We start from the raw sequence: 11254 nt of genomic DNA, 5'->3' as shown, positions 1-11254 counted from the left end.
GGCGTCACCGCCCATCCAATCAAACCCCGCCGATCACTGCGCACGCCCCCGCCCGTGGACGCGTCACGTGGTTCTGCCGTGCCCCCTCTTCACTCCTGTGCGCAAGCGCCTGTCGGGCTGTTGTCCGCCTGAGGCGGTTTGTTCCGCTCAGCTGTCGTTTAAATGGGTTTCGTGTTAATACGCACTTATTTATGAGGTAAACATAATCGTATATCGGGTGAGCAGTCAGAAAATTTGTGTTCGGTTTATTAATGTGCCAAGATGAACAAGGTTGCGATTGTACGCGGCGTCGCGCCCGGTTTGGCTGGAATTTTTCGCGGCCCCCTTTAAAATCTGTGCCGATAGCCTCAAGTCGGTTTATTTGCGGCTGTGGCACAAGCTGTGAACTCAATGTGGCTTAAACAAGCAGGTTCTGAAGAAGGGTCTCGACCCGAAACGTCACCCATTCCTTCTCGCCAGAGATGCCACCCGTCCCGCTGTTACTCCAGCATTTTGTGTCTAAGCAGGTTTTCTTGTCTTATTAGCGACAGCTTGCCTGTGACAATGAGGCGCTGTCAGCGCCCCTTGACAACCCGCCTGTTATTGACAACAATTAGCCTGAGGAAGAATCCCGACCCGAAACAACGTCTATTATCCATGTTCTCGTCGCTGAGTTACTCGAGCACTGTGTGTGTATGTGTGTTCCATGCCTCCCCATTATTGACAACCTATTACCCTCAACCTCCTACGTTCCAGAGAAAACAATCGACGTTTGACTATCTCCTTATAGCTAATGACCACTAATTCCAGACAGCACTCTGGTAAGTCTCTTCTGCACCCTCTCCGAAGCCCCCACACCCTTCTTATAATAATAATAAATTTTATTTATGGGCGCCTTTCAAAAGTCTCAAGGACACCTTACAGAAATTAACAAGAGTAATAAAACATATAATCGGAATAAAATAAATAATAAAGACATCACCAATACACAAATTAAAGACAGAATTCGATCCAAAGACAAAAAATCAAAAACACAATGTGAAAAGAGAGCAGCGGCAGCTAAACCGCGCCAGCGTGCACTCTCCCTTCCGACAGGCATCTTGGACAAAACTAAAATATTCACTCACACACAAAAATCATCCCCCCACAATGGTTACCACTGTGGGGGACGGCACAATGTCCAGTCCCCATCCCCAGTTCTCTCAAAGTCAGGCCTAATGAGGCCTCCGCTATTGCCTCTACGGAGGCCCGATGTTCCTGGCCGTTATGGCCGGGTGCTATTGCCCCGGCGTCGGGAGAGTCCTCACCAGCGGCTGGGCCACCTGGAACAAAGCAACCAGAACTGCACACAAAACTCCAAATGCAGCCTAACTAAAGATTTATAAAGTTGCAATGTGATTTCCTGACTCTTGTACTCAATGCCCTGACTAATGGAACTCACTGCCTGGAGACACAATGAACTCCAGATGCAGTTTAACTAAAAAAAAACACAAAATGCTGAAGTAATTCAAAAGGTCAGGTCATAGTATCCCTGGAGGACATGGATAGGTGATGTTTCGGGTTGAGAACCTTAGAGTCTGAAGGAGGATCTGAGTTATTTCGAAGCTTTTCATTTTTTTCACTGCCTGGAATCAACTCCACGCCATATTTTCAATGGATCTCTTGTGATGGGTGGTAACTGTGATCCCTAATCAGGCATTAGGGAAATTAGTTTGGAAAAGTAGCTCAGCAGTAAAACATCAGTTAAGATCATACTGAATGGTACAGCAGGCATGAGATACCAAATGGTCTACTTTTGCTTTAGTTTTTTTATGTTTTACCAGTTATGTTCTTACAGGCAAGATGTCGTTGCAGACAGTTAACCTGCTTTCCCGCAAATATTTTCCATTGACCATGTATCCAATTCCCTTCTGAAAGCTTCAATTGATTTTGTTTCTACTGCATTTAGAGAATGTGACTTCAAGATCACTGTTTGTTTTGAGAATGAACCTTTTTGAATAACCACAAATAACTACATCTTTCCCAGATTATGACAGGATTCTGTTCATGAGAACTGTTGTAACCCGAACTATTTTGAAGTTGGAAATGCGGCTGCCCAGCAATATATTTAAATAAAAACAGAGGCTAACCAAGGGAGATATCTAGTTAATGCAGGGCAACTTACTCAACCAAAGATATACAAAAAATGCTGACCAAAGATAGACAAAGAAAGTACCCCAGTGAGTCAGGCAACATCTCTGGAGATAATAGATAGGTGGCATTTCATATTGGGACCCTTCTTCAGACTGAAGGCTCCTGACCTAAAATTTCACCTATCCATTTTAATTGTGCTACAATTACTCCAGCATTTGTGTCTATCTTTGATATAAACTTGCATTTGCAGTTCCTTTTTATTACAATTTACTAAACCATTCATATTTCCCTGCAAGGTTTAATATAAATGCTGCAAACTGAATTCTGACAAAGCCAAAGATGCCCGTGCCCTCACAGCAGTAGGCTAATCCAACCCCACCGGTATCCCAAGTTCTCATTCATATATAAAGGCTATCCACGTCGACCATTCGTAACCTGGTAAGCATCTCCATTTGTCAATCCAATTCAAGGGCAAGCTAAATAAGGCACTTCAATATGATAAATGATTACAGAAAATCCTGCAAGAATTTATCATTAATGCGACATTAAACAAATGGCACACCTACTCTCAGTCGAATGTAAAGCATGAAATATCTCCATAGCATTTTAAAGGGGGGGGTGGGGGAAGTGCCAGAGAGGATTATATCTGTAGGTTAAGATGCCATTTGTAACATGATGGTTTCTTTCCTCCATAAGTTATTAATGATCGTCATATTCTCTTACAACATAAAAGTAGACCATTCAGTCTATCTCTATTCACTAATTTTGTTGGAACATGGACTCTCATGTGTGTGTCAAATTCTTCCTGACTCTCCTACCACTCAGAGACCATTTCAGCTCTATGGCAGGAATGCACAAACCACAGAAGCATTCAGGTCATTAAAGTTTGCAATTCATCATTACCTCATTGGGAAATGTGAGCAAACTGGAGCACCCATGAGGTCAGAGAAAAATTGCAAACTTCACATGTGTGGTGCTGGAGGTCACAACCCGACTCACTGGAGGTGTGAATTAGTGGCATGCCCTATTGCGCCACAATGATTTTAGGTCTGTTTTATTTACATATTTTCACCATTCCACCAAACGAATCTCAATCATGTTAGCATCTACAGTGCATTCAGAAAGTATTCAGACCCCTTCACTTTTTCCACATTTTGTTACGTTACAGCCTTATTCTAAAATGGATTATTTTTTCTTATCATCAATCTACACACAATACCCCATAATAAAAAATGCCAAAACAGGTGTTTAGAAATTTTTGCAAAGTAATTAAAAAGAAATAACTGATATATCACATTTACATTATTCAGACCCTTTACTCAGTACTGTGTTGAGGCACCTTTGACAGCGATTACAGCCTCAAGTCTTCTTGGGTATGATACTACAAGCTTGGCACACCTGTATTTGGGTAATTTCTCCCATTCTTCTCTGCAGATCCTCTCAAGCTCTGCCTGGTTGGATGGGGAGTGTCGATGCACAGCTATTTTCAGGTCCCTCCAGAGATGTTCGATTGGGTTCAAGTCTGGGCACTGGCTGGGCCACTCAAGGACATTCACAGACTTGTCACGAAGCCACTCCTGCGTTGTCTTGGCTGTGTGCTTAGGGTCGTTGTCCTGTTGGAAGATGAAACTCCACCCCAGTCTGAGGTCCTGGTCCATACGCTCTTGAGCAAGTTTTCATAAAGGAACTCTGCACTTTGCTCCATTCATCTTAGGTATGGTATTGGCCAGGTGATGAGCGCTCCCTGGTTTCCTCCAGACGTTCAGGCCAAAGATTTCAATTTTAGTTTCATCAGAATCTTGTTTCTCATGCTTTTTGGCAAACTCCAAGTGGGCTGTCATGTGAGTCACTGAGGAGTGGCTTCCGTCTGGCCACTGTACCATAAAGGCCTGATTGGTGGAGTGCTGCAGATATAGTTGTCCTTCTGGAAGGTTCTCCCATCTCCACAGAGGAACTCTGGAGCTCTGACAGAGTGACCATCGGGTTCTTGGTCACCTCCCTGACCAAGGCCCTTCTCCCCCGATTGCTCAGTTTGGCCGAGCGGCCAGCTCTATGAAGAGTCCTGGTGGTTCCAAAGTTCTTCCATTTAAGAATGACAGAGGCCACTGTGCTCTTCGGGACCTGCAATGCTGCAGAAATTGTTTTATACCTTTCCCAGATCTGTGTCTCGACACAGTCCTGTCTCGGAGATCTACTGACAATTCCTTTGTCTTCACGGCTTGGTTTTTGCTCGGACATGCACTGTCAACTGTGGGACCGTATATAGACAGGTGTGTGCCTTTCCAAATCATGTCCAATCAATTAAATTTACCATTGGTGGACTCCAATCAAGTTGTAGAAACATCTCAAGGAAAATCAATGGAAACAGGATGAACCCAAGCTCAATTTAAATTGTCATAGCAAAGGGTTTGAATACTTATGTAAATGTGATATTTCAGTTATTTATTTTTAATTACTTTGCAAACATTTCTAAACACCTGTTTTCACTTCTTCATTCTGTGGTATTGTGTGTAGATTAATGATATTAAAAAAAAAAGAATTTAATCCATTTTAAAATAAGGCTGTAACGTAACAAAATGTGGAAAAAGTGAAGAGGTCTGAATACTGTAAATTAGAATCAAATTGTAAGCCTATCTCATTAACCCGTCTTTCTTTTTTCTATAGATGTGGGTTGATCTGGTGTGTATTTCCAACACTTTCTTATTGTATCAGAGTTGTAATTTTATTTTGTTTTTTATTTCCTATATGTGTTAAATGGATCTTTCACTTTTCTTAGAAAAAGTTTCAGATGTTTTCCAACCAGGAGCTAAAAGAAGTTCAACAAGCTGTAAGATTGGGAAGTGACTAGAAGCAAAAGCAAAGTCCTTCAATTCTTGCTGCAGATGATTTTTAAAGAGGTAAATGTTCAGATGTGGAAGGCATTCAAGAAAGCAATAAATTCCTAAGTACAAAATTTTAAAAAACAAAATCATAACACATATCAGAAATATTGAATTTGTAGCATTAATATGACTGTGAACCCATTCTGCAAATATCACTATCGCATGAACTCATCTCTTTTAGTAAGTACTAGACTAAATGGATTCTAGGGCTCGCGGCTCAGTCACTCAAGCCTGTTGTGCTGGCAGCTCACTCACTCACGGCTGGTGGGCTGGCAGTTAACTCACGGCTATTCCTTGAAATTCCATTTCAAGCAGGGTGCAAGGCCACCAAATTCAAGTGCAGTTTCTTACCACTTCAAGCAGGGTGCAAGGCCACCAAATTCAAGTGCAGTTTCATACCATTTCAACCAGGGTGCAAGGCCACTAAAGACAGCGAGTCATGACTCCTCGGCACCTGATGAGCGAAGGGGGACTCTGAGTTAGATGGCCAAAAATCACAGCCGTACGTGATAGCGTTTTTTCTAAAATCAATATAAAGTGCAAACAGGAAGTGGTCAAGATTAGACTTTTAATTAGATAGAAGGCAAGGCAACATTAATTAGGCAAGGCAACTTTAATTAGGCAAGGCAACTTTAGCATTTCCAAACCAAAGGCAACACAGCTTTAGCATTTCCAAACCAAAGGCAACACAGCTTTAGCATTTCCAAACCAAAGGCAACACAGCTTTAGCATTTCCAAACCAAAGGCAACACAGCTTTAGCATTTCCAAACCAAAGGCAACACAGCTTTAGCATTTCCAAACTATATTTTCAAACCGCATTAAGGGCACTGACAGGTCAGTAAAACCACTCACAGTTTAGTAGACACGTGTTCAGTGTTATTCACAGCTCAGACTGCGAGACATGATCCTATCGCTCACCCATCTTGCAGAGACTGACTGAGGCACTCAACACTTCCGGGTTTTATAGTCCCTCCGGAAGGGGCGTGGCCTTCAGGAGAGAGAATCTCAACATTTTTAAAACACTGATAAATCTTTTATTTTTCATCGATGGGAAAAATCCTCTTGTCCTGCGCAGCGGAGGGGGACTGTGTGAGTAAGATGGCCAAAAATCACAGCCGTAAATGGCAGCGTTTATTCTAAAATCAATATACAGAACAACAGGAAGTGGTCAAGATCAGACTTTTATATATATAATATATATATATATATAGATTATCTGAAAATTTTGTTCTGGGAGAAATTCAGTAACATCAATTGTCCAAAAAATTACTTTATTGATTTTTCTGAATTTCTCCTACAACATTGAATCTGCTGTGCTGTTGCTCATACAAAACTGGTCGGTATTTTGTCGTGCAGCAAAGGTATACCAGACTGTGATTATTGGTGATGGGGTCAATTAACTTACTTTATTGTATTACGTTCTGAGATTTTTTCTATTATTTTGGGATTTAAATTTCATTTCTTTCCTGTGAAAAAAATATACAATAGTGGCTTTAATTTTTATATATTCTTGTTCATGTGTGCATAAATTTTACCTGTCATTTTTGTCGTGTCACCGATTTAATAGATTCTTTAGTTTTACTATTGAATTTCTAATGAAAATTAGAAGCAAATAGGGTTGATTGGTTGTATTTTCTTTAATTTGATAGTGTTTCCTCACTTTTTGTTGGTAAGAGTGATTCATCGTGGCTAAAAGGACACTGATAGCTCATGTAGCCAATAAGGCTGGTTACATTTCTGTTAATTTATTTGTAAATTTCCTTCTTTGACCTTTTAGTTTTGAATGCGGAATTAACCTAATCACAAGAATGAATTTGGCTTCACAGAATAACACCTCTCTTGGCTGACAGCAAGTTCCTACATTTATATTATGTAACTGTATACGGCCTTGTCCTTGATATTTTGCAATGATTTGAAGGAGATTAGAGTATGGGATAATGAAAGCCCCTTTAATCATGTTGACTAATTTACAATGTTTAAATAAGATCTTTCTCTGTTTTTACTGTAGCAGTGTAATGTTAAAATTTTCTTAAAAATATATGAAGTGTCTCAGATGTCCCAAAAGTTATCAACTAATGAGGCATCACCCAATGGTGTCATTAAATTGTTGTTTCCGGGTTGTATTTTTTAAAAAGCAAATGTTGATTTGAACCAAGTTTTGAAAACTTACAACTTTCCACATTTACAGAACAAATATTCTGTAGGCAACTTCATCCATCATTGAAAGGCAAGTTTGTTCAGTCATCAACACTTTCTAATTTTCAATGAGCTATTGAAAATGCATTATAGAGCATCAGTAATAATAACATCTGGGATTCAATTTCTGGGATAAGTTAAAACTAGAATGCTTTCTGTCTTTTGCTCCGTTCATTGCATGAATTTTACATCTAAAGTAAAGCCTTTTAAGATTTATTCAATGCCAGGTGTACAAAGTAAAATGCCCTTAGTATTTCTTGAACTTTCCTGCCATACTTTTGATTTTTTTATTTCAATTTTGCTTGAAACCCTCCAAAGATAGTTTTTGGTGGATAACTGACTGATTGCTGTCATAAACAAGTTTATCTTGTCGGATTAATTTGGGTTGCCAAATAGTTTTGCTAGCCTGTGCTGCTTTTTAAACTTTACAAAGTGTTATGTGCCATCATTATAAAGATATCTGACAAATTATCTTAGAGTCTTAGTAAAATCAGTATCATTTGTTGTTCAAAGTGAAAATCTTCCAGTGATTAGTCACATGTGAAAAAGCCATACTTGGCACTGCCTCTTAATAGGACATTAAGGCATGCGTGTAAAAGTAGGTATAATTAAAGAGGAAAGGTAGCAATGCCCATAGTTTTAGGGACATGCAATTAAAGGAAGTAAATAAAAACGTTAATTGAAAGGTTCAGCAGGTTAGGTAGAAACTGTGGAGAGAGAAGCAGCATTAATGTTTCATAATGTAATGAAGAAGACCCTGCATAGAAAAGTAACAATATTGAAGTACAGCATTTGTACCTTTGAGGTTCACATCTGAAATGTGATGCAGCATTCCTCTATAATGTGGATTGATGTACACAAGAATATCAACACTCGAGGCCAATGATTAATTGATTTGATTGAACATTGATACTCTGAACATTGATTTGAAATATTCGCTTTGTTTCTTGCTCCACAAATTCTGCCTGAGTATTTGAAGCATTTTTTTGTTTTAATTTAACTTTGGAGGAATGTAGAGATTTAGAAGGATTGCAAGGCAGGAAGGGTGTTGCTGAGCCATAGATAAATGTTGGAATTATTAGGTTGTGGTGTAACATTATTAAATGAATACTAATGAAAATGTTCTAACTAGTTTCCCTCATGCCAAATGATGTTACTAGACTGACATAAAGAATACAAATCAGTTGATTTATCAGTGAACTGTCCTTTATATGTAACATTGGTTGTTTCCAGACTATTCCACAGTGCTTAGCCTGTTCTTCTGACATTGAAGAAGTCCCCACATTGAATGGGAGCATATTGAATGAAGTTCATCTGGATCTTCGGCATGCAGGCACGAAGTTCGTCAAAACCGCGATGGAGTATTACTCCATGATCAGGATGGATATATATGCAAAAACATAAGAACCTGAACATACACTGGGAGTAACTCATCAATTTGATTAATCATTGCTATTGCTCCGGTGACTTAGTAATCATCATTTTTGCCTCTGGGTGCTATGTCCATATAGGTAGCCTGCTCATTTAGGTTACATATCTATCTTGTTCCACGAAGGACTAACAACATTGTAGGAACACTTTAAATTCAAGATGCTTATTCTCCCCTTTTTATTTCTATTTCATTTCCTTCCCGATAGGAATCTCTTCATTCAATTGAGCTTTAATAAAATATATATGAATATAATATTCTTCATGGCGAATCTTCACTGTGCTCCCTCTGTAGCGAATATATCCTTTTCTAGGTGAGGAGATCAAAATTATAGTAAGAAATCATCACTCTCAAACTCTCTTGCCTTCCTAATTACCCGATGCACATGCTTGCTTTCCTTCAGTAACTTATTTCCTATGGCATAAAGGAAACCACTCAGGTCATGGAGTCTTAACTCTCAAAGCTATCCCATTCAACCCATTCCATCATTAATTTCTCTATAACCTATTCTCTCACATGTTTTTCAGTTCCATCCTGATTCTCCTACCAAGCACGCACATTAGCCAATATGCTTCCAATCAGCACTAAAGGAAAATAGCACTCGCAGTCATGGAGAATGCTTAACTCTCAAAATTGCTATGCCGAGGCAGCTCAATACCAGCAGCATGTCCATCAAGGGCTTCAGATTCTTGCTCTATCTCAAACCTATTCTCTCAAATCTTTATATTGAAGTTTTCTCATTTCTCAGATTTGAAAATCCTACACTCAAAGTCACGCACATTAGTCACATACACATACGAGATGCTTGGCCAATCAGCACTTTGGGATATGGTAAGAAACTGGAATAGCCGGCGGAAACCCATGCAGTTACAGGGAGAATGCGGCAACTCCACACAACACGAGCTCAAAATTGAATTTGGGTCACTAGTGCAGCGAGGCAGCTACAATACTTGCAGCAGCACTGTATGATTGTACAAGGGCTCAGTCAGATTTCTTTCAAAGGCATGCCTTGCCTTACTCACATATCTCAAACCTCAGAGATGTGGAACTCCCAGATATTTAAAACTACGTTCCACAGAACCATTTATACTCAATTATATGTCCTCGATGAGTGAATATGATCAGCTCTCATTTCAAGAGGAGGCTGTTCTCCTGGCACCAGAGTGCAGATCATGTTAGGCCCTCTCAAAGATCAGGAACCACAGTGTCATCAAAACTACTAGGAATTGGCTGAGCCACTCAGCAGGCCCGAGGACGCAGCATCTGGAGGTGGGGATGATATTATCTTGACTACCTGTGAGAAAGTCCAGGACCCAGGCACACAGGGAGGTGTTGAGCCCCAATTCCATGAGCTTCCCGGTCTGGTGGCATCATGTTCGGCATCCTCAGACATTGTGGGTCCAAAAGAGCGGTGCTTTTGTGCTGTGGACTGTTGTTCTAGGCGCAGATATTTTCACAGAGCAAAGTCCCGACATTCAGGTGGAATTTATAGCATAGATGTTTGCCATCACCTGTTGACAGACATTGTGGGCCAAAAGGCCTGCTTTTGTGCTGTGCTGTTCTATATTTTAACAGAGAAAAGTCCACATTCAAATAGCATAGATGTTGCCTCACCTGCTGAATACAACATTTTTCGTATTTTTAAAATTCTGGATTTATTACATCTTTGGTGCTATTAGTGTTTATTTCTGCCTATTGAGTCGCAGAGTCAAGAATCTTGGTGTGTTTGTGGAGAAGTTTTGCCCTTGACCAAATTACTGACATACAGAAAATCTAGTAAAAACAAAATGTTGGAAATACACAGCAGGTCTTAAACCTAAAATATTATTATTGTTTTTCTCTCCACATACTTTGTCTGAACTGCTAAATATTTCTAGATTTAAAAAAATATATTTTGTTGTACTGCAATCAAGTCTCTGACATTGTTTTGAGTGGCATTGTTAGTTGTTCTCCACGATCCTTCCCCCCTCCCAACAAAAAAAAAACTTCCGGCGATTACGTGCGGCGCTTACGGGTCACGTGCGCTGCGTATAATGGCGCTGGTCCTCTGGTCGTGTTTGGTGCTGGTCGCGGCCTCGTGTCGAAGGTGACCGTGGATCAGACCAGAGCCGTGCCTATCCCGGAGCAGAAGTCGGAGGGCGAGGGACAGTGGCGAAATCAACACCAGGAGCATTTGGAGATATAGTGAGTAGCTCGGAGCCGCGGAACAGGGCGTTGGGCGCTTGGGCGCTTGGGCGCGGTGTAGGCCGCGCGCAGGCCCGGCTACAATCCAGTGCTGGAACGGCCCGAGTACCGCGGTGCTTGCACTTGTGATCAAAGATCCTATGCTTGTGATGTGTGTGGATTCCCCAAGAGATCGTAACCCATTTAACTGATTGTTTTTGGCATAAAAAGGCGCCGTATGCCCAGGGCAGTGACCTACGAGAATCCATCCGCCTCAATGATCACCGTTTCATGGCCCTTGTATTTTATTTCGTATTAATCTGCATCATTTAATACCGATTGGATTGAATGAATTGGATTAAATATGGTCTCTTTGCACATGTGAAGGTGATTCGGATTGTAGTATGGACTTCTTTTATGAGTGTCATATGAATTATTCGGTTTATTGAGCCCCATTGACAATCTGGGAGA

At 40.5% G+C, this 11254-nt stretch overlaps 1 protein-coding gene across 6 annotated transcripts in view; it reads left to right on the top strand.

Moving 5' to 3' along the window:
* The first annotated feature begins 68 nt into the window (after positions 1-68).
* The window catches only part of LOC129707349 (death-inducer obliterator 1-like), a 112608-nt gene continuing 101422 nt past the window's right edge, over positions 69-11254 (top strand). The window contains exons 1-3 of one of the 6 annotated variants that reach the window (XM_055652317.1): positions 80-196; positions 2409-2550; positions 4889-5009. In XM_055652317.1, the coding sequence (XP_055508292.1) occupies positions 4995-5009 (15 nt within the window). In that variant the 5' untranslated portion in view covers positions 80-196; positions 2409-2550; positions 4889-4994. Of the gene's footprint in view, positions 197-2408; positions 2551-4888; positions 5010-10604; positions 10805-11254 lie in introns of those variants that run through there. The other 5 variants (XM_055652316.1, XM_055652318.1, XM_055652320.1 and 2 more) reach the window with 5 other exon arrangements.

The sequence above is a fragment of the Leucoraja erinacea genome, chromosome 21 (assembly GCF_028641065.1).
Source record: "Leucoraja erinacea ecotype New England chromosome 21, Leri_hhj_1, whole genome shotgun sequence".
In the NCBI taxonomy this organism is placed as follows: domain Eukaryota; kingdom Metazoa; phylum Chordata; class Chondrichthyes; order Rajiformes; family Rajidae; genus Leucoraja; species Leucoraja erinaceus.
Note: the sequence above shows the minus strand (reverse complement) of the source record. Positions and strands in the feature narration are given on the sequence as shown.